Source organism: Stenella coeruleoalba (assembly GCF_951394435.1).
Source record: "Stenella coeruleoalba genome assembly, chromosome: 12".
In the NCBI taxonomy this organism is placed as follows: domain Eukaryota; kingdom Metazoa; phylum Chordata; class Mammalia; order Artiodactyla; family Delphinidae; genus Stenella; species Stenella coeruleoalba.
In genome coordinates, this window is record NC_137158.1 from 46,773,245 (window position 1) to 46,796,827 (window position 23,583).

General features: G+C 37.3%; 1 protein-coding gene across 1 annotated transcript in view; it reads right to left on the reverse strand.

The window, feature by feature from the left end:
• Positions 1-23,583, reverse strand: part of FRK (fyn related Src family tyrosine kinase) — a gene marked incomplete at its 5' end in the record, with an annotated part of 84,326 nt that overhangs the window by 19,715 nt on the left and 41,028 nt on the right. The window contains one exon of the mRNA XM_079939863.1: positions 17,166-17,287. Coding sequence (XP_079795989.1) covers positions 17,166-17,287 — 122 coding nt within the window. The remainder of the gene's footprint in view (positions 1-17,165; positions 17,288-23,583) is intronic.

Below are 23,583 nucleotides of genomic sequence, written 5' to 3' on the forward strand. Positions count from 1 at the left end.
CTGATGATAGAAAAGAGTTTGTCTACCACTGCACAAAGGTGTGAGATTTCATCAAAAAACACTTTCAAAGAGCTTTTTTCCTCAATTTACCACACGACTAACATATTATTCAGAACATATTAAATAATTATAATATTCCAAAATTAAGTTTTTAAAAGATAGACCCTCTAGAAATTAACTAAAGTTAATTTTAGTACAATACAAACATTAAGTTAGAGGCTATGCCTGCAAAACATGAGACAACCTATTAGGCTTAGTGAAAGATATCAGTATAACAAGTAGTTTGGCATTTTACAGATAAACAAATGATTGAGCAGATTTTCATTTTTCAGCTAGTCTTCTGGCATCATCTGGGCACAGCCTTATTCTTACTGACTGAAAATAATCTGTTCCCATTCTGGGTAAAACAATATGACTTAGATGATTAAGCAAAGGATTGAAAATCAAGAACTCACTGCCCTAATCTAATTCTCCCAGTGATTTGTTCTTTGACCTTTGGCAAGGAATTTCATTTCAGTTTCCTTATCTAGAAAATGAAAATAATGATCTTATCTATATACTCTCACAGGGATAGTTTGAGTGTCATTATTCACAAAGGATGATAGACATTTCTAAATGTGCAATGTATGAGTACTATACTAGAATATCAGTATTATCAAATAGCATTGTCAACAAGAGAGCCACTTCCAAAGTAAAAGTTTCCACTCTTTGCACAATAAAGGCTACATAACATAGTGGCTACCAAACATATTAAGTGAAGAAACTCCCACTAATTCTGTGTGAGAGAACTCCTACATATGTAAACTCCTGTTTATTTGATTTCTCTTTGGAAGGGTGGTTTGTACTTTTCAAAACTATTATAATCATGATAACACCTCCTATACCATTGCTTTAGAAATCATGTTAAGATAGTTCTATACCAGTAAGTAAATAACATTAAATTGAGTTATTACACTGTATCCCCCATTAAAACAGAATCTAACACACACACCCATTTTACACTGTGTTTTGTTCTACAGCAAACAGAATAGAATTCCTGTATGAGTAGTTCTGAAAGAAGAAATTACACCTGTCTCAAAATATTAAAGTGGTATCATGTGGAAGACTTGTTCTTTTCTGATGAAAAAAAATCCACTAAACCAAAAGGAACAAACAGATTTGACTCTCTTCATGCATAAAACTCAACTACTGGGTCCCCAGCCAGGCATATTCAGTGTGCTGTGGACATCAGTCTGTAAGTTTGACTACTAAACTGCTAGGTTAAGTGAAGACTCATTAAGAGAATGTCTACATTAGGTGACTCAAAAAACTTAAAAAATGTATTTGAAGATACATCTGATAGCTCTCATGTCCTGAGGTCTTCAGCATTGTTACTGGTCCAGTAGACCAGCTGAGGTACTTTTATAGTCAAAGACAACATAATCAACTACCTTTACGTGCAAAAATCAACTATCTCTTCCATATTATATAGCATGGAAATCCATGAGCCTGAACCTCATATCTGTCCAAATACTTAGGATATGTTTGAGAAAACTGTTGGTCTTATCCTCAAGACCCCTATGGTCTAACTCCTTATTAAAACAGGCCAATCCCCAATCAAAGCTGGCTCTTAAATTTTCAGAACAAAATGTCAGTTTTGCTGTTTATACATATGATATCTTATGAAGATGAGTATCACTTTAATTAATACATAATTATAACATTCAATATTTTCTCATATAATCAAAAAGTATCTACCACAGTTTTACATGAAAATAGCATTTGCAGCATCTGATATTGCACAGAAAGTCTCTAGGAAACAACTTGACTCTTTATTCCTCTTGGGACTCTTAACTTCTCATTCAGTATTATATCTGCAATAAATCATCAGGAATTTATATCTGTGGATTATATTATCTCAGTTTCCTACAGAAGGTCTTTCACTGGATTAAGATTTAATGTGACATGAAAGCCAGTGCTTCTACTTTTCAAAACTTACCCTAAGGAAATAATCCAAGTATTTACATGCATTCACTTAGTTATATATCTGCTTTGTTCCAGAAAGATCCAAAGGCTTGCATAAATTATCAAAATAAAATGAAATTTAAGATAAGTGGACAAAAAGGAAAGGAAAGGACTATGACTCCAGGAACAAGGCTGGTATGCTTTATGTAAGGTATTCTTTAGATTTCCGTCCGTGTTTGCTAGATGTGGACCAAAGATTTGGCTCTCCACATTTTTGACAGCTCAAAACCATGAGAGAAACTCATTCAGTTACCTGATTCCCTGAATAAAATATTAATAAACTGTTATTCAAAAAAAAACCCAAAACACTATTGCTGGTACTGAAATGAGAGAGAAACTTCTCACATAGGTCTTCATAAAACACACACACACACACACACACACACACACACACACACACACAGAGCAAATGTAATAAGCAATATCATCATCAAGATTCTTAATAGTAAATACACTAACACATTGCAAAGGGCTGGTTCTTATAATGTCCACTAACGTGGGCCCATTTCCAACATGAAATTCAATGAAAACATTTGTATAGGAAACTAACTACTGTTCATCAGCCAAAACAGGGAAAGCAATACGTATAAGAATGTTCACTGCAGCATTTTTACAGCATTAAATGACTGGAAAATTGTAGCAAATCTGAAAATTAAGAGTTAAAACGATAATCATAAAAATTATGTAGTAACAAGAAAAAAATAGATAATGTGTTAAGTGAAATAAAATGTGTTAAGTGAAATAATTGGGATACAGAATTAAGAGCATAGTATTATTTTAAACATGAGGATACATCTGGCTGCTCACACATCCTGGAGCCCTTTCCTGCTGAAGGAACCCAGCTGAGGTTCCTTGTGAAAACCATAACTGCATGAGGGCCAAGATGATCCAATTTGCCAACATGGTAACAGCTGAGTTAGATTGGCAGATTTGTGAGTATTTTACTCTGTTTTTCCAAACCCACTGTAATGAAGGTATAGTGAATTTAAAATAAAAATATATACATAATGCTTCCCACTTTGTTAGAGAGGCAACATAAGAATTAACTACCTAAGACAATGTCCACATATACGTCTCAAGACACTGACTATAATGATACTTGATATTCTTTATATAAAGACCGCCATGAACTCATTTCTCTTTGAACTTAACGCTTAAAATATAGTGCATCTCTTCTTACATAACCCAGTGAGAAGCACAATATGGTTCCCATTCTGCATTAACTGCCAGAGAACTCCCAGCTAAACTGATTTCTAACCTGTGATACTTTTCTCCCATTTGAGGCTCAGCAAGATCTATTTCTCTGTTCTTTTTCATTGATTTGCCTTTTTTATGTTTATGTTTTTTATGTTTAGCTGTATTTTGCACTGTTTCAGCAACGTAAGCCAACTTAAATCCTTTCACAAATGAAGTGATAAATAATCAAATAAAATGGCACACCTACTAAACATAAGAAAGAATTTCTAATGAAATGAACTGTCCAACACCAGAATAGGCTGGTTCTCTGGGGTTTCTGTTCATGGGAGGTTTGATGCTCCCCTTAGAAGTTTCAAATTATAAGAGATCTCAGAAAGAGCAACATAAGACTAGACAGTTTTTGCAAGTCCTACTATTCTATCAACGGAAGGTGAATATGATATATGAATGACAAGAAATTTTAAAGATGATTTAGTCTAAATTCCTCTTTTACTGATGAGTCTATAGTTTCAAAATAAACTACTATTTGTTCGCAGGGTTGGAATCCAAGTCTAGTCTTCTAGGGTGTCCTGTGAATGACAGTAGAAATAGTAGAAACCTTTAACTGTTTATTTCTTGTTTCCTGTTTTGTTTAGTTGTTTTCTTTTTTATCAAGTAATAATTTACTAATTTCTCAGGAGAATGTTTTAGGACTTTTAGAATGCCATCTTTCCTGTCCCTATCAAACTCTTCCCAAACTCTTGGGAAGCCTTTTCTATTACGAAGGAGAACTCAGTCCCTGAATCTCTCTTCTTCTCTGCACCCCATTTCGGTAATGAGGAGACATGCTAAACAGAGTGAACATGAAAGTCCTGGAGATATGTAATGGATGATAATTGAAATACCTTGAAATCAATTTTTATCTTCTTGTGAAAATACAAAGGACCTTCTCGTGTATTAGCTAATTGATTTTCACAGCAGAATACTGTGTCTTTCCATTTTTTCATTGTTTTTACATATGCAAGACAGCTTTTGGTAATTTGCTCATTATTCCTTCATGTTTCCAAAAGCAGAGAGCTCTCATTCTTGGAAATTTCATCATATTAAATGAGGACCCTTGATATAAGATATATTCCTGTTATTTATTTCGGACAAGTATTAGGCAAAGTTTACATAAGTCTGTTTAGATTTGGTTTCATTTGTCATAACTTCCGGCCTACACAGTTCAGGTCATGTTCACGTAACACTTCATATAAAGACAAACCATCTCCTAGTCACAGGCTACACTTTGAAGGCTGGCCAGCCATCTTCCTAATGACTCTCACTAGTTCAGGGGTGAACCAGGTAAACAACCATGGGTACCCAGGATGACTCACCACTACCCCAGAAAAACAGTTCAAAGTACACGTTCCAATGCAAGGTGGGCCAACACCTCCATGTTTCTGTGAAAAAGGTAGTATTCTTGACGCATAAACATAAAAGCAACTGGATTTTTATTGAGCACCTGCCTTAAGCAAGCACTGTGCTAAGTGCTTTTTTGTGAAGTATTTTATTTCATTCTCATACCAACCCTAAGGGATATGGATATTATTTTCATCATTTTACAGAGGAGAAACTAAAGTCGAGGGAGATTAAGTACTTTTCCCCTGGATACAAAGCAGGTAAATATTCATTCTGTGAGTCAAAACCAGAGAACGAGACTCTGAATCCCACACCACATTCTTAATCCCTCCACCAACTGTCTCCTTCTATTGCCAAACAGCAAGTATTTTTAGGCAACTCTCACAAGACACTGCTCACAGCTCCGGGAGCAAGGAGGCTTATTGGTACTATTTAATCTTGAGATGAGGATAATGCTGCAGAGAAGGTCTATTTCTGCAACTGACACCTTTAAAGGGAAACACAGGTTGAACATTCCTCCATCTAACACAGTGATTCTACTTTTCTTATTTTTACTGGTTCTCAGGCTTCTCTGCCTCCATCTTCTCCTTCTATATTGGTTCTCACCTGGGCCAGCATATCAGCTCTCACAACGATTCTTAGTAATATTGCAGACATTTGGATTCTGATGACTGTACTGAATGTGTAATGACCCCCCAGTCTCTCTCTGCTACGCTGCTCACTCAACTTCCCTGCCAGCACCTCAAATGTACCAAGTCAAAATTTTAATTCACATTATCTTATTCCCCAAGTTTCCTCCCCAGCTTGAATATTCTATCTCAGTGAATGGCACTGCCACCCTGAAACCCAGACAGTAAAGCTAGAGATTTGAGGGTCACGCCGAATCCTCTCTCTCTCTGACTTCTCATCTCTGACCGAGCATTATGTCCTGGCAGCCCGTACTCTCCACTGCCATCACCTTGTGGCGTGCCCCTTGAAGTCTCTCTTCTGGACCACTGCAGTAAGCTCACTGCAGTAAGCTCATACACTGTTTTCCCTGTGTCCTGCATCACTATCCAGCTTCCACAGTCACCAGAGTCCTCTTCTAAAACACAATCTGAATTTGTTATTCTCCTTTCTAAAGCTCTTCAAGGGCACTCCATCGCCTAAAGTTCACACGCCTTAACGGAATTCTCTCCTGCACCCTACCTTCAACGTTTAAACACTTACCTGTAGTTTCCTGGATGCACCATGGTGTTTTCTGTTTCTGTGCATTTGCACAGACTATTTACTCCAACTACGATGTCACTCTATTTACGTGCTATAGACAAGTTCATTTTTCAAGGCCCATTTCAGGCGTCTCCTCCTCCATTAAGCCCCTAGACTTAAGCAAGCAGAGCAGCTCACTTGGCCCTTCATATCCCACTGCACATCGACTTCTGCTATTGAATTCATTCACAGTATTGCTCCTGTAATTTATACTGTACCTCTCCTACTGGATTTTGAGCCCTTTGATTGCATTTACTTATATGAGACATGAGGTCAGTGAATCATTCTCTCTTGGCCTTTGCAATGGCTTGCAGTAGGTGGAGCATCATTCCCCATCACATGAACTTAGGATGCAGCTTTGTGACTTGCTTTGGAGTGTGGGCAAACACAATATATGGCACATCCTAGCAGAAGCTTTAAAGAGTCTGAACAGTACGTCCTCCCCTTCCCCCCTCGCCCTTCCAAGGAGAGCGCCATACCCAGGCTGCAGAGTTTATTACTGTTTAATGGGAGAATCCAACTGACACTCTGATGACCTCATCTTCCCAACTGAGTTAATCTTAGCATAATATTCTGCTTCCAGATTTCTCTCAAATTTCCAATGTAAGAAAGCAATCCTCATTTCTACTCCAACCTACCATTAGTCTGTATAGAAAATTAAAGTGTGGGACTTCTCTGGTGGCGCATTGGGTAAGAATCTGTCTGCCAATGAAGGGGACACAGGTTCGATCCCTGGTCCAGGAAGATCCCACATGTCACAGAGCAACTAAGCCTGTGCGCCACAACTACTGAGCCTGCGCTCTAGAGCCCATGAACCACAACTACTGAGCCCGAGCACCACAACTGCTGAAGCCCGTGCACCTAGACCCCGTGCTCCGCAACAAGAGAAGACACCACAATGAGAAAGAAGGCTGCGCACCTCAACGAAGAGTAGCCCCCACTCGTCGCAAGTAGAGAAAGCCCGTGCGTAGCAAAGAAGACCCAATGCAGCCAAAAAATAAATAAAAATTTTAAAAAAAGAAAGAAAATCAAAATGCTTTCCTTGATTTCCACTATTTGCTTAGTCTTGTAAAAACCAGAGTAACACAACAAATAAGTAGATATCTTTCCTATACGAGTGTGTCTTTTCTATTTAGTTGGCATCTCTCCTCCACTGCCAACTAGAATAGACACTTCATGAGGTCAGGGACTGTCTTGTTTACCACTATAGCCCAGCCTTCTGAATACCAACTGCACATAGTACGCATTAAATAAGTATTTGATGAATGAATGAATGAATCCCAAGTTCTTTAAGGCCTGGATCATCATTTTGTTCAGGATAATACACATAAGAGATATACAGAAAATGATGCTTACTAAAATTATATGAAAATAGGAAAATAATTTTTGCTTCTTTCCTTTTATGTTTTTGCTTCCTGCATATTTTATTTCTAGCAAAACCGTTTTTAAAGCATCTGCAGGTGAAAGGGAGATAGCTATGAGAGAGGATTTAAGGAAAGTCCCTGCCCTGCTGAAACAAATAAGGAAATAAATTTAGTCTCTGCCATGCATAGGCTTTTAAGACAACAGAATACTTTCTTAAATTGTAATCCCTGTGCCAAAGCACCTAATAGCTTAATGCAAAGCACATTTCTAAAATGCATTAGAAATGACTTCATGATAGATGCAATGCTGACAAATAGAAAGTAGCTAATATACATATATCATTTTAAATACACAGCTTAAAATTAGAGCTACTCTTTTATTAAATTGGACTGTATTTATTTCATTTACTTTTTACATTATGAACACATCTTATGTAACTTTCACTACAGAGAAACTAGATACCTGAATCATTAAGAAAAATGTAAACCCTGGTCAATTTTTTGACATTAATAAAGTAAGATTACTGCCAGTCAGATGTTTTTAATATTTACAGTACAAGTTGCTAGAGGTATTTTAAAATTATAAACTTCTTTTCAACTAAAATCAGATATTCTTCCCCTTCCTATAAATTAATGGGTCATGAAAACAGACAATCTAAACTACTGTATTGTTTCCATGATGGCATGCTATTTCTTGACATGCCACAAGAGGGGGCACATGTTTGACTGAAAGCCCTCAGTAGCTGCAGTTGTAGAGTGGGGAGCAGAAAGCAGAAGCCAGTATGGTGTTCTGGTTTTAAAATAGAGGTACACATATAGCATTCAGCATTGCAGACAATGTCCCTGTTTGTATAAACACCATGTGAAATATTCTGGTTAAGCTTAATTTTACAATTTTTTTTCAATAACACGTATTTGCCACTTAGAGTAACAAAAAGAAATTGCTTAGATACTTTAAGAATCAGGTAACCTTGAAATATAAACGTTTATTTAGTTATTATTTCCCTGAAGTATAAAATGGACTAAATTGCTCAAGCCTGGTGGTAAGGAGGAGGAATTGGAAGGCCTGCTGGTCTCTGACTTTCATTTCCAGAGCGGAGATGGCTTAGTTTTCTGTTCAACCCAAAATTCAGCACCATGCCTCAAATGTTCTTCCTTATCCGTGCCTCCTTTTGTATTCCACTGCTCAACTCTGCTTTTAATCCTTCCCCCTTTTCCCAGTTTGAGATCATTAAATTTATATATTATCAAAGCCCAAGACCCAGAGAGAACTGGTCGGGTACCTCAGGTCTGGCAATGTCTTGCTATCCAAAAATATAACCCACATTGAATTTATCATGATCGCATTTATAATACATACAATCTAGCACCTTGTTAGTTATTAAAGCATACTGGTGGCAAGGGATGAACAATTTACAGATCTCCATTTTATTTTTTAAAGGGTTCAAAAGTGCATCACAGAAAATGATTTATTTTTAATCTAAGGAGCATCACCTGATTTTTCAAAGGAAGAAAGATTCTTAAGAATGAACATTATCTAAAGAGAAAAATAAGTTTTATGCATGCTATTTTCCACTTACTCTTACTCACTATTTGGTATAGTGTTGACTGTTGTCTCATTTCCCTGTAATGCCCTCCTTTTTTAATCCCTTTCAGAAAATAACAGTTCTCTTTTCTGGATTCTTAAAGCACTTTGCATATTAGTGCTTTATATGCATAATAATCAAGTGCACGTTATAGTGTGAACTGCTTAGTTGTTTACACAATTATGCCGTATAGCAAACACAAAGGAAAGTTCTATGATGAACGGGTGAATGAATGAATCAATGAATACATGAATGGTTAAAAAATAATTCAAAATATTCTTGCCAATATTTTTGAAAATTGACTTTTTATGTACAGAACCAAATGCAATGCATAATCCTTTATTGTATCAAAAAGCAAATAAATAAACAAAGGGCTAGCAAGGACATTTGGAGACATTTGAGTATGTACTCTATGGTAGATAATATTATTGCATTAGTGTGAAAATTTGGGGGGTTAATAATGGGGTTGTAATAATGTAAGAGAGGGTCCTTATTCCTGGGACATACATACTAATACTAAAGCTTTTCAAGGTGAAGTGACATAATACCTGCAACTTACATATATGTTACATATATGAGACATATATAGATACGTGAACGATGGAAAGTAAATGTCACCATGTGTTAACAACTGATGAATTTAGGTGAAAGGACATAGTTATCTTTTCAACTTTATCAATAAAGTTAGGGAGAAACAAAGACTCTATATGTTTATATTGAGTTTTGGTATTTAATGGTGTGGAATTGTTTTGTAATTTTTTTTTCCCTGGATGCTCAGAGAATTTTTCCTTTATGCCTGATATTAAAGTATTTTGAAAAGATACCCTAGGTATGTATCTTCTCATTTATGCTACTTAGAACAACTAGGAGTACTTTTAATCTACAAGCACAGATTGTTTTTTAACTCAGGAAAGTTTTCTTCTACTGCATATTTAGCTGTTGCTTCCATTTAATTATTCTACTAAATGTCAAAGAAATGTCTCCTGTTTGTGCATGATCTACCCTTACGTATTTTCATTGATTTCTCTTCTCTCTCTAGAGAGCATCTCAAGTCTGCTCTTTACATCCCTAAAGTGACAATTTTTCTGCTTCCTATCTCCCATCTATTGTCTTTTCATGCCCCTTTTGATGCCTAATTTCATAGTTTGTGTTTTCTTGTATTTTATAGTTTCAAATCAAATGCTTTCAATTTTTTTCTTCTGTTCCTTTTAGTGAATATGTCTCAAAAAACGAGTTTTCTCTACATCTTCAGGTTATTGTTTATCATCTATTATACAATTATTTTTTCCCAAATCATGTTTGAGAGAAGAAGAAATGGTTCTATGATCAAGTAATTTGGAAAACTCTGGGTTAAAAAGCTAACTTTCTTGGCTGTAGGACTTCTGAGACTTTAATGTGCTTTTGTTGAGTCAGGGCAGAGAAGATATAATATGAGGTGTTCTTCAAATGTTTTTAACTCCTAAACCCTCTGTCTTATGGAATGCTTTTGACTTACCAAAGAATTCCTGTTCTAGAACATAAGTTGGAAAATTTTGTTATTGAGCATCCAGAATCTCATGACTTTTGTTTTTATTATACTCATCCTTGAATGCAAAGAAATTTGATGCTCAGGAGAAAAACATATGCAACTGGTCCTCCTTTCCATCCACTTAGATGAGTGTACATTTCCTTCTCTTAGCACACGCACAGCAGGGCTGCTAACACACCAAGCCTCTAACCATACTTCCGATGTCTAGCAAATGTTCAGCTCCTGTGGCTTTGCTGGAGGAATGGTGGATATTCTCCTACTCACTTGGCATGCCTGCCATAAGAAATAGAATCCAGTCCTTTGTAATTGCTATGGACTGAATGTTTTCCCTTCAAATTCATATGTTGAGGCCCTAATCTCCCATGTGATGGCATTAAGAGGTGGGTCTTTGGGAGGTAATTAAGATGAGGTCATGGGGGTGAAATCCTCATCATGGGATTAGTGCCCTTATAAGAAGAGAAAGAGACCAGAGCGCTCTTTCTCTCTCTCTCTCTGCCATGTGAGGATACAACAAGAAGGCAGATCAGGAAGAGAGCCCTCACCGATATCAAATCTGCTGGCACCTTGATCTAGGACTTGCAGACTCCAGAACTGTGAGAAATAAATATTTGTTGTTTAAGCCACCCAGTCTGTGGTATTTTGTTATAGCAGCCCAAACTAAGGCAGCAATGCTGAGTTGTTTGTTTAACCAGAAGAATGTATGAAAAACACAATCACGGGAGAACAGAGTTCTTATTTCCTTCTTTCTTTAAGGTTAACGTCACCTAATTTGCAACACACAGTCATCATCTGTCATCTTCTGCCCTTATAACATTTACTGTGCTGGAAGCTTCTGTTCCACTTGGATGTAGAAAAGGCAGGGTGGGGGGAGGCTATGCACAGATGCCCAGGGAAGACCAAAATCACTAAGTCGGTTCCAAAACAGTGGTTGCCTGGTTTCCTGGTATCTGCATGTCCTGCCTCTCTAAGATAGGGGCACACACTGAGCAGGGGTCAAAGTATCCTCACACCTTCTTTATGACTAGCCCTGACCGATGCAAAAGTCAAAGTCTGCTCCTATATGTCAGTTCACCTGTATTCACACTGAAGTTGGGAGAATATTTACCTAGAGTCTAACAAATCATTGATTGATAGACTCAGTTTACAGGGCTACTCTGATTCTGTATCTCTTATGTATATTCTTGAATTTCTATTCAAGGGGATGCTAACTTAAATGACTGTTAGCTAGCTGCTATCTTCATTTGAAGTACAACATTGGACAAAATGTAAATAAAGGATCAATTTAATTTGGCAGCCAATAAAATGAAAAAAAATAAGAGAATGGAATATGTCATGAAGTATGAAAAGGTAGCAATTTCACCAACCTCCACGTGACTTATCAACTTCTCATTTATTTAATATCTGGAATTGATTACTATAAAGTTACATTCAAAGGGCAATAATATGCATCAGTTCTTTGTTGTGCTTGCCTCCAAATAGCTCAAACTACTCATACAGAAAAGATATTTTTAATAAACAAAATAAGGTAAGCAGAAGAGAAGAGAAAACTTAGATGAGTCAACATGTGGTGTTCACAGAGAAGCAAAAGAAAAAACAATGCAAGCACCCTAAAGAATACTGCAACTTCTAGAAATGCTAGCCATGGATTTTCAATAAAATAGAATATTTCTCCATGAGCAGTGCCCTAGAGAAAAAAGTTCTTTGCCTGTGCATCTGTGTGTGTATGTTTGTGTACACACACAAACACAGATATATGTACTACATAATAAAATGTTAATTTAACTTTATAGAGTATTTAAAACATCTGAATATAATTTATCAGTAGTAACATTAAGAAAAGGCAGAATATACGATAACTGACCCAAAAAGCCACTTGCTCTTATAGGCAATGATATTTGTAATTAAGTTGAACACAACTAAATTATGACTTTAATTAAAAGGCATTTTCTAAGATGGCACCGACATGTTTAAAATTCAATACATTTTATATGAGGTACTGGAGTTATTAACAAAAATTTCTTTCTGCAGCTTGTGTATTTTTTAAAAAGCAAAACATCATCTCTAACCAATATCAAAATGCTCCCAGAATCCACAGACATTTCATTGCATAATAAATTCAAGGAGCAATTTTTTCCAACCACTTAATACTTGCCCCTCCTTGGGATATACAATTGTATTTACATCCATGGTTAATAGTAATAGAATTCCTGACACACTCTTATGGCCACTATGTCCACATTCATTTTAAATAAAGAATAAATGGAGGCTCAGAGGACTGACAATGAAACACACAGCCTTTTGCCATTGGTCAGCATCAGATTAGAATGAATCAGCAGGTCTTAAAAAAGTTTGGGAGCAATAATGGTATCTCAGTGGCTGGTGGAAAGTGAGTTTGGGTCTGAACCCTGTGCCAGGTGGAGAGAGACAGGGCCACAATGCAAGTGACATCCTTTTCCAATTTTGTCTCCTCTACAAAAGTCTTGTTACCTGGAAACAACTAACCTGTTAAGGTGAGAAATTGTCTTTCTAAAATAAGTCTGAAACACAGCAAGGAAGAGGATTATTTGTGATCTTACATGGTCCAGACTTCAGAGGTTTAAGAATATGACAATGGCCTTGCTTATCTTTGCTCTTGTTAGATGACAGTGTAAAGAGGTGAGTGTTTGAGCATCTACTGTCTTTACAAACTGTACTAGGAACTATGGAGATAGAGAAGAAGCATGAAACAGAAGCAATAAAGTATGTTGCTTCGGCTCAAGGACTGTATAACCTAGTTTGAGAAGCACACATTTACCTACAGTGAAAGAGTTACTCATAAATATAAAAGACTCTTTGAATATGTAAGTTCAACATGAAGGATACACACAAGGTCAACATGAACAGATACACATCTTCCCTAATGAAGCTGCTGTTATTCTCATTACTTTTTGAATTGCCTTCAGAACTAACTGATAAGGCATGCAGAAATATTTACAAAGTTACAAGTCCATGGTTTCGCTCAGGCTAATCATCCAGATTATTCAGAAAGTGGCTTCAGATAACTCTGGTCAATTCCACGTATCAAAGCTGCACTTAATGAACATATAATTGCCCAGCTAAGGCCTTTAACATAAAGTGATATCCTTTCTGGAAAGGGAGTTCTACCATTTTTGCAATACTTTGAACAACAGCAGTCTATTCCTTTGAAGGATAAAACATTTATTTCATTCTAAAAATTCTAGTATATTTATTTTAAAATTAAATTATGTTGCTACAGAGACCTACCTATATTCTCAAGAAGAGACTTCATAGCAATCACAAAGTACTATTATAAAAGTCCTGCACGTTCCATGGGACCTACATGTTCACTGTAATGGAGATGTATCACAGTGAGTTCTCAGCTCAAAATCAGCAGACACAAGTCAAAAAAGAGATAATGGCCCCTTGTATGTCCTCCTGCAATTACTTCAAACACCTCTGAACTTAATTCCTTTGGTCCCCTCTTTTCTCTTCCTGAAAGTATATCCTCCCATGGACCTCATCTTGGCTCAATTGACCACTATCCCCCAATCACTCAAGTCAGAGATCTGCAAGTCATCCTAGATTCTGCATTCTCCCTTATTTTACCCCATTTCTGATCAACTACCAATTCCTGTTGGCTCTATCTTCTAAATATTTCTCACCTCCATGCCCTACCCTCTATTTGCCAAAACTGCCCTGGATCAAGCCATCACCTGTGGAGATAAACAAGACTCTCTAGCAAAGAGCCCCAGGAGCTCTTTCTAGATGGCATGGTAATGGTCCACTGGGCCGGTCCCACCATCGCCCCCTATGGCCAGCAAGAAGGACTGCAGCTGAATTCAACTTCCAACAGGCCCTATGGTTCCTTTTCTACAAAAGAGAAGCTGCAATTTCGCATGGTGCCACAGTCCAGAGGTGCTGGGCTTTTCAAACCACCCTGCAAATAGTTGATGTCCAAACTCACTTCTTAGCACCAAAGCAAAGACTGCTATCGAGAGTCCTAAGGCCATTCCCACACTTGCCCCATAAAAAAAGGAGAGCAACAGAGGGGTCATGAGGCTTCTGGGGACAGAGGAGCATTAGTGCAGCCGGCTGAGTGTAGGTTCCCTGGCCCTACTCCGCGGAACGCTGACTGACTTCTGTCTCACACCTGTGATTTCAGACAGCAGCAAGTGATGCCTCTGTGTTTGCCCCGTCACTTCTCCCCAGACTATTACCTATAAATCTTTCATCCGTTCTGTTCTCCACTCTGTCATCAAAGGTCAGACCGAGTCACTTTCTGCCTAAAACTTCCCTCTATATTTGGACCTGTAGAAAAAGCTCCAAATTCCCCAACATGGTATACAAGGCCCTGAACAGTCTAGTTCCAGCTTTCCTTTCCAGGCTCATTTTTGGCCATTCCTCCTCTCCTCCACCTCTGCTCCCCATCTACACACACGCGCACACACACACACACCTGCACTGTCCTCCCCACTCCCTACCCTCCACTCTGTGCCTTTGCCTTGCCGGGAGTAATCCTTCCCACACAGCTACCTTGTGACACACACTGAACACAAGTGCTGCCTCCTCTGTAAAACCTTCCTAACTCCTCTCTGAGACTTGGCCCCTGCCCCCTCTTGTCTCACCAGACAGCTGTGTTATCACCCTCCTGGAGACTGGGGCCAGGGACTGTGCCTCACTCTCCTTGCTGCCGTAGACCCAGCAGAAGCCTGGCACAGACTAGGCACTCAAATATTTGTTCAAGAAATAGACAGTATATAAATAAATGATATCAGCTACTAGATGCATCACCCTGAACACTGCTGATGAACTTTTTTGCCTCATGTCCTCTGTCATTTTTCAACTATCTTCAATCTATTATCATGCGCTCTTAAAAAGCTTTCGCTGAGGATGAATCTGGAATTCCCTCTACTACTCTAGAGATTTTCCTATGCAGAGCTGCCTAAAGTAAAATTACAATGTGCAATGCAAAATCCTTTCTGAAAAAACTCGCCTGAAATTCAGTTTTATCCCTCAAGGTGTATGTTTCCGAAAGTGTACTTTAAGCAACAATATAAATGCTTATGGAATGCCAAACATCAAATTTACATTAATGGCAATAACAATAATAATTTCCTTTAAAGTAATTGACTGAAGTCAAGAAATAGCCAAACTAGTTGACATGCAGTCAGAATTTTATATTTTTCATCAGAAAAACAATTCTCTACCAATGACAAATAACAGTAAAGCCCCTAAAACTACCTGTCATGCATCTAATGAAGATGGATTCTCTGGCTACCACGTATAATACATGATATCCAAAAGCACTGCTGTAATTCACAGCTAATTAGTGTCTTGCCGCTATGAGAGGTGTCATAGCCCTAACTCTCTCCCCAACTCTCTACTCAGACCTCACAAGAGCTGACAGCCAGGCAAGATCACAACAAGCCAATTAGCACCCACCCCAACCTTGGGCTGCTGTGTCTCGGCAGCCCTGCCGCAGCATCAATAAATCATGCCCCCCTCAGGAAGCGCTTCTCTGACAGCTGCGAGCCACTGTCGCCTGAGGAATAAAGACAATACTTCTAAGGAAAACTCACGTGGGAAAGACAGAGATAGAAAAGGGATATTATTTGCCTTCCTTTAGCAGCATAACTGTCAGCAAAATTGAAGACCATCAATTCCGACTGATTAGGAGACAACTGCCCTGAGAAATAAATCCATGACTGGTATACCTGAAGATCCTTAGTGGTAATCAACAGTCAGCAATTGGGTTGTACACTTGTTTGTTCATTTTAATGTAGATTATATCGAAGACCCTTTTCTTTCCATTTTTCTCCTGTATAGTCCTCCTTCTGGCTAATAAGAAAATTATCCTTTCAGTAGGACATAATGGTCTGCATTTACTTTGTCCCCTAGTGAATACACAGCAATCAGATAATTTGTTTGAAAGACTCTAAATGGTTTGACTTCATTGAAAAGGAATCTATAATGTTATGCTAGTCTCCAAGTAGGGCCTACAAAGCTTGCTAAACCCATAAGCAAGCATTACAGTATTCTCGGCACATACCAGCCAATATCCTTGTAATTTTGTTCTAAGCCTGTAAAGCTGTTTTGCTCCATAATATTCTACTAAGAAAGTGTTCAGCATAGTCACTGTAGCCTGGGAATTATTCAGAGATATGACTCAGTTAATTCTACTTTTTCTTTGTTTTCCTCATGGAAATATTCTACTTCTATATTTTTAATGCTAGAATCTAAAACATTTAATCTAGCTTTTGGCTAACTAATGACTACCTAATATATAAGCACCTGTAACACTTAAAGATAATTCTCAGGTCTCCTGTGCTTTTTCTTTCCTAGGGTATTGTAAACATGCACTTGACTCTCAGCTGGAAAACTACATTTGACCAAATGTTACATGTCATTGGTTAATTAAGCACATTTGCATTCAGCATTTCAATTCATTTTCTATTTACCAGGCAAAGACAAATGAAATGCAAAAAGAAAAAAAAATGGGTATTATGGCAAGATCAATTTTGACAACAGTTTAGACTTTGCTTCTTGCTTATCATTTCCCTAAATGGATAGGCTCCTAGATAATGCAAAAGTGAGAAAACACAGGCAGATCCATATATTTTTCATCTCATACCTAGAGTGTGTGTATTTGAAACATTTATAGTCACATCTAGCCACAGACAGAAATTGTTTTGCTAATTTTTACATTACTCTTGAGTAGGTCAATAGATTTAATTTTGGTACTATTGTGAAGATAACAGATAAGGCAAATTTAAAATTAACATGTCCATGTTCACACAGAAGGTTCATGACTACAGACTCTCAAATCCACATTTAAATCACACAGAACAATGCCCATACCTGAAAGGGAGAAGTTGCCTTTCTGACTTTCACTTTCTCTGATTAGAAAAGCACCTGTCTGATTTTCTGAATATAATAGTTGTTTTTCAGCATCTGCCCTCTTGATTGCTCCGAAGAACCACCTAAAAAGAGAGAGAGATAAACTTTAATTAACCAGTCAACATTCTTTTTTTTTAAGGAGCAAGAAGTTTGGCAAGAAAGTTCCAATATCAGAAGGGCTTATACTCTTTAGTGAAACTGTAACAGGTATAAACGGTAGTTTTTGATACTTGACATGATTTTTCTGCATGTCTGCAACACTCACCAGGAGTCTTTAATATATTACAAAATAGAAATTTAGCTGATGCCTCTGTTACCACATGTCTTCTCACACCTGCATTCTGTCTGAGAAACCCTGTGTTCTCCTGTCAAATCCAAAGCTTCTAGGGTGGGCCCACCACACGGTAAGTTTGCCATGTTCCACGCTCTAAAACTATTCACATCACCATCAGACTGTCCGCTGCCGCTCCTAACACCTTCTAGGTGTTAGGAGGCAAACATTCCAATCCAGGGATTCATATATTTTACATCAAAGTGGGAACAGTAAAAATGTAGTTCTCTGGGTTTTAACTCCCATGTTTCTCCCCTCCATCACTGCCCAACCCCCCCGACCCCCATAATATAAGATGGCTTTGCATGTTTAAAAGGAAATGTTCATCGGTGGAGAGATTATGTGAAAAAGATACTTCTGCCTGGGAAGTATCTTCTTAGTGTCCCCTCCACTTCTCATCTTTACACTCTTATCCCTAACATTCCAGAACTACAAGAGTCAGTAAATGTGAATGTGATCAACCCCAACAAAGAATTATGGATTTTAATATCAGAACCAGTTTAAAACATATATCAAGTCACCAGACACTAATGTGATAAGAGGAAACTGAGACAGCCAGCTTTGCGTTAATGACCTTTCACTGTAGGGTCATAATGTCGATCTTTATCATTAAAGACTTCAGGTAAAACATTTATCTTTCTAGGCATCATTTTTAAAAATGTAAACACTCGAAGAGAAGAAATGTAGGCTTGAGGGAAGAAATACAGGCCAGGTGAGAAATTGCAGGCTGGGAGAGGCCCTCAAAAATTGGTTCCAATTGGTTTGACAGGTCATGGGTATTGGGGAATATGAGTGCACTAAGGGTGACACAATTGGAAGGAAGAGGGGAAGAAATTGAAAAAAAAGAGACATTAAAATATAATTACCTTCTAACAAAAGTAAGATGTTTGTTTACCATTTTCCCAATCATCAAATTGCAAATTACACAATATTAACTATATTAGCCAGGAAATGCCAGATTATGTTGGAACAATGAACAACTCCAAAAATCTCAGTGGTTTAAGACAGCAAAGATTTGTTTTTCACTCAACTGCACGTCCACTGAAGGTTATCTGTGCCATGTCCATCTCTATGTCCACCAAAGAATTTCCATCTCCATGCTTCCACGATTGACTAGGCAGGCTGGATTGGAAAATGTGGCAAATCACAGGCTGGTTCCTGGAGTTTCTATTTAAAGCTTCTGCTCAAGAATGAGCCCACTGAGAAATAAGTTGTATGTTCATACTAAATCCAAAGAGAGTAGAAAATGCAATCCTACTATTTCCCTGAAGGCAGAAAACTGGAAACGTTTGGTAGACTACACTAATGACTACCATATTGATTTAATATCAGGAACCAAATTAATGTCCACAGGCTACTGTTTGTCCAAATGAAATTTTAAAAGGCTTGGAAACATTCCAAGGTGGCCATGGAATGAATTCACAGAAAAATAGAAACGTATGTTTTCCACTATTGCAGAAATAAGTAAATATCAATAGAATAATGGAACATAATAAAAAACAGACCCAAACATACAAATTAGTGATGAAAGGATGGATTAGTCAATAAATGATGCTGGTACCAATCATAATCCATATAAAAAAATTAATTGCTGCTACCTATAGCATACACAACAATTTTACATAGATTAAAAACCTAATGTAAGGGCTTCCCTGGTGGCGCAGTGGTTGAGAGTCCGCCTGCCGATGCAGGGGACGCGGGTTCGTGCCCCGGTCCGGGAGGACCCTGCGGGCCGCGGAGCGGCTGGGCCCGTGAGCCATGGCCGCTGAGCCTGCGCGTCTGGAGCCTGTGCTCCGCAACGGGAGAGGCCACAACAGTGAGAGGCCCGCGTACCGGAAAAAAAAAACAAAACCTAATGTAAAAGGCACATTCTAAAACTTTCTGAGACTATTAGACTAAGGAAGTTTTCTTCCACAAGACAAAAAGAAAAAGAAGACATACGAGCCTTACGGGAAAAGATTAATAATATTTATTACACCATAATTAAAAACTTGCAACACCAAGATTACCATGAAATAAAATTAAACTATAAGCCACAGACCTGGAGGAGGTATTTGCAGAGCATATAAACAAGGATAAGATTAGTATTCAGGTTATATAGAGACCTATAATCACTAAAAAAAAAGACAACACAGTAGAAAAACTGACACAGTATATAACTGGATAGATCACAGAAAAGAAAAACCCAATAACTAATAAAAATAAGGAAAGAAGTACAGCCTCTGTCTATTGCCAGTAATTAGGAATATTAAGAATATTAAATTTAAAAAATGAAATGCACTTTCACACTTTTCAGGCTGGACAAAATTTAAAACTCACATTCAGGCACTGGAAAAAACACGAAACAAGAACCTTTATATAATACTAGTGGCAATGCAATTTGATACAACTAATTCAGAGAACATCTGGCAATATCTAGTAAAGCTGAATATTTGTATGCTACTTAATTTCACTTCTAGATTGTATACTCTGTGTGCTCAAGGAAATATACCACAAGCACATTCACTGAAGAATTCTAGCATGGAAAGTTGGAAACAACCTAAAGGCCCATTGTAGGGGAATAAATAAACTTCATTATGGATATAAAATGGAATCCTATCTGGCAGTTAAAACAAATAAATTGTTGAGGGACAAAAGGAAGTTGAAGAATGATACATACCTTTATAATACTATTTATATAAAGTTTAAACAAACACATGAAAAACATTAGATATTTTTATGGATAGCATGCTTAGTGAAAGCTAATAGTTAAAATACTCAGGCAATTTTTTTTTAGACTCCATTTCCAGCAATGGCAAAATTTCTTCACACAAATATTTCAAGCAAAGAAGCAACATGGATCGAATACACTTATCAACCCCATGCATTTTCCTGATTTCTAGTGCATTAATTATGCAGCATCATTAAAATGTTTGGTCCAAATATAAATATGTAAACCTTTACAAGAATTACAATTTATCTAACAGATTAAATTCTTAGAAGTACAATTATATCTCATATATCTCATAATTCTAAAGAATAAATACTCCATTAGATAAGCTTTACATATATACATTACATTTGTATTTTGGATAATCTAGTTTATAAAATGATGTCTTTTCTCTGCCTAATATATGTATAAGCAAGCAGGTTTTGTAAATCAAATGATTAAAGATATAATAATTTTACTACATTTGTAGAGAGGAACTGTGTGATGAATTTTTTTTCTTAAATTCTCTCTGTCTCACCAATTCTGGATTCTTTTTTTTTAAATTTAATTTAATTTATTTATTTTTACAGCAGGTTCTTATTAGTCGTCCATTTTATACACATCAGTGTATACACGTCAATCCTAATTGCCCAATGCATCACACCACCACCACCACCACCACCCCGAATTCTGGATTCTTGTACAATCACCTTACAAGGCAAATCACACCAGTAATGAATTGATAATAAGAATGAAATACATGTAACTATTTGAATGGATGCATCAGCTCACTTAATACCTGGAATTTTACTTGGCTGAGATGCCATCAAGAAGTGAAGAAAATAAATCGTTGTTTTCTGGATGCAGTGGCATTATAATGCCATTTTTCATACTCAAAGATGATGCGTCTGCTATAGATTGTGATCGCTAGAGCATGTGCTGCTGTACAGACTGGTGGGCAACCGATAGTTCGGTCCACCCTCTGCACAGGTGAAACCCACTCCTTAATTTGTGGTTTGAGCCATGGGCAGAACTGTCATTCTCCTCAGTTCTGCCTTTAGAGCCCCTGCTGGTCCCACTCTGGAAGGGCACGTACACCCCAAGCCTCGTTGTCCACAGGCCACAGCCATTTTCAATGCTCTCTTTAAGCTGTAGTTCTTATGTGCAGTAAACAGTGAGTGCTGAGAAGACATCAGGATATCCTAGGAGGCAGAAAGCATCAGGGGAGAGTCTTATAGATCGTGATCCTCGAAATGCGGATCAGCAACAGCATCACACAGAAACTTGTTGGAAATTTGCAGGCTTCACGTCATACCAAGTGAATCAGAAACTCTGAAGGTGGGGCCCGGAAATCTGGGCTTTAATAATTAGTTCCCCAGTAAATCTTATGCACACCAAAGATTGAGAACTACTGAGGTACAGAAATAGTAAAGAAGTTGGAAATTTACACAAGACATCTGAAAATAAGTTAGATTTGGCACTTACATGTAAAAATTATTATCCAATAAAATGATACTACACACACTCACATACACATTTTATTGATATTTAATGAAAATAATCTTTATTACTATGCCATACCTGCCATGAAAGAGATCTTGATTAAGAATAACCAAAAACGAGAAGAGATCCATAATAACCTATAACCTTGGAGAAAAATGCTTCAGTTAGGTGAAAATGGAGCAAAAAGTACACTGCCTGTTTTAGATGAAAGGAATATGTAATTGAAATCTAAGATTCATTCTGCAAACATTTGAGTGTCCATTGTGTGTAAATTCTGTAGCATGGACACAGAAAGATCTGCAAGACATACTGCTGAATGAAAAAGGGTAAATTGCAGAGTACTAGGAATATTATAGTTTTATTTATATTTTAAAAACCAACAAACCAAAAATTATATGTTCTTACTTCTCCAGACGTTAGGGAGAGATGACAAAATAGATGACAAAAGACTTTCACTTTTTACTCTGCATTCTTCTCTATAATTGGATGTTTACGATAAGATGTAGTTATATCACTTCACAATTTATTTATACACAAAAAAATGAAAGAAGTCAACCAGGTATATGCTACAAAAGCCTACATGTCATAAAGATCTGGACTAGAGATTTTGGCAGTCAGAATTGATAGTTACAAGAAAAATCTCAAAGGAATATGGGATGGGTGATTATAGATGAGCAGTGAAACAGATGGAAGATCAAACATGACACCAGGGTTTCAAATCTGCATGACTGGAGGACAATGTACTCAGCAGCACATCAGAAGGCAGAGTGTAACAACAAGTAAGAGCTACAGCATCTCACTGGGAAAGTTATGCCTGGATTTCCTCATTTGTAAGTGGGAGTAATAATCGTTACCCTGTAGGCTTCTTTTGAGATGAAGAAAAATAATGTGTGTAAAGTGCTTCATGCCTGGCCACATTCACGCTTAATAGCACCTATTTTAAGAGAACTGATTTAAGGGAGAAATTATATATTTGGTTTTAGACACGATGGATTTGAGGTAAAGACAGAACATGAGTGAATATGTGAACATGATCTCACTTCTCTAACTGTATTTGTACTAACTTTGCTGTTCTGCCTGCCCAGTCTTCACTAGGTCATGCTGCCACCAGGTGGCAGTAGACCATTTTACTAAAGCAAAAAGGTTAACGAAAGCTGTAAGGTGATTAACTGGACGTTATTTTACAAAAAAAGTCACAATGTGTCTTTTAAAAACAAAAATGAGAATTTATGCAGTGTTACTGAATATCAACATTTAAATAATATAGATCCACCAGAGGGCAAACAGCAGAAGCAAGAAGAACTACAATCCTGCAGCCTGTGGAACAAAAACCACATTCACAGAAAGACAGACAAGATGAAAAGGCAGAGGGCTATGTACCAGATGAAGGAACAAGATAAAAACCCCCAAAACAAGTAAATGTGGTAGACATAGGCAAACTTCCAGAAAAATAATTCAGAATAATGATAGTGAAGATGATCCAGGACCTCGGAAAAAGAAAGGAGGCAAAGATCGAGAAGACGCAAGAATGTTTAACAAAGATCTAGAAGAATTAAAGAACAAACAGAGATGAACAATATAATAACTGAAATGAAAACTACACTAGAAGGAATCAATAGCAGAATAACTGAGGCAGAAGAATGGATAAGTGACCTGGAAGACAGAATGGTGGAATTCACTGCTGCAGAACAGAATAAAGAAAAAAGTATGCAAAGAAATAAAGACAGCCTAAGAGACCTCTGGGACAACATTAAACACAATAACATTCGCATTATAGGGGTTCCAGAAGGAGAAGAGAGAGAGAAAGGACCCGAGAAAATAGTTGAAGAGATTATAGTCAAAAACTTCCCTAACAT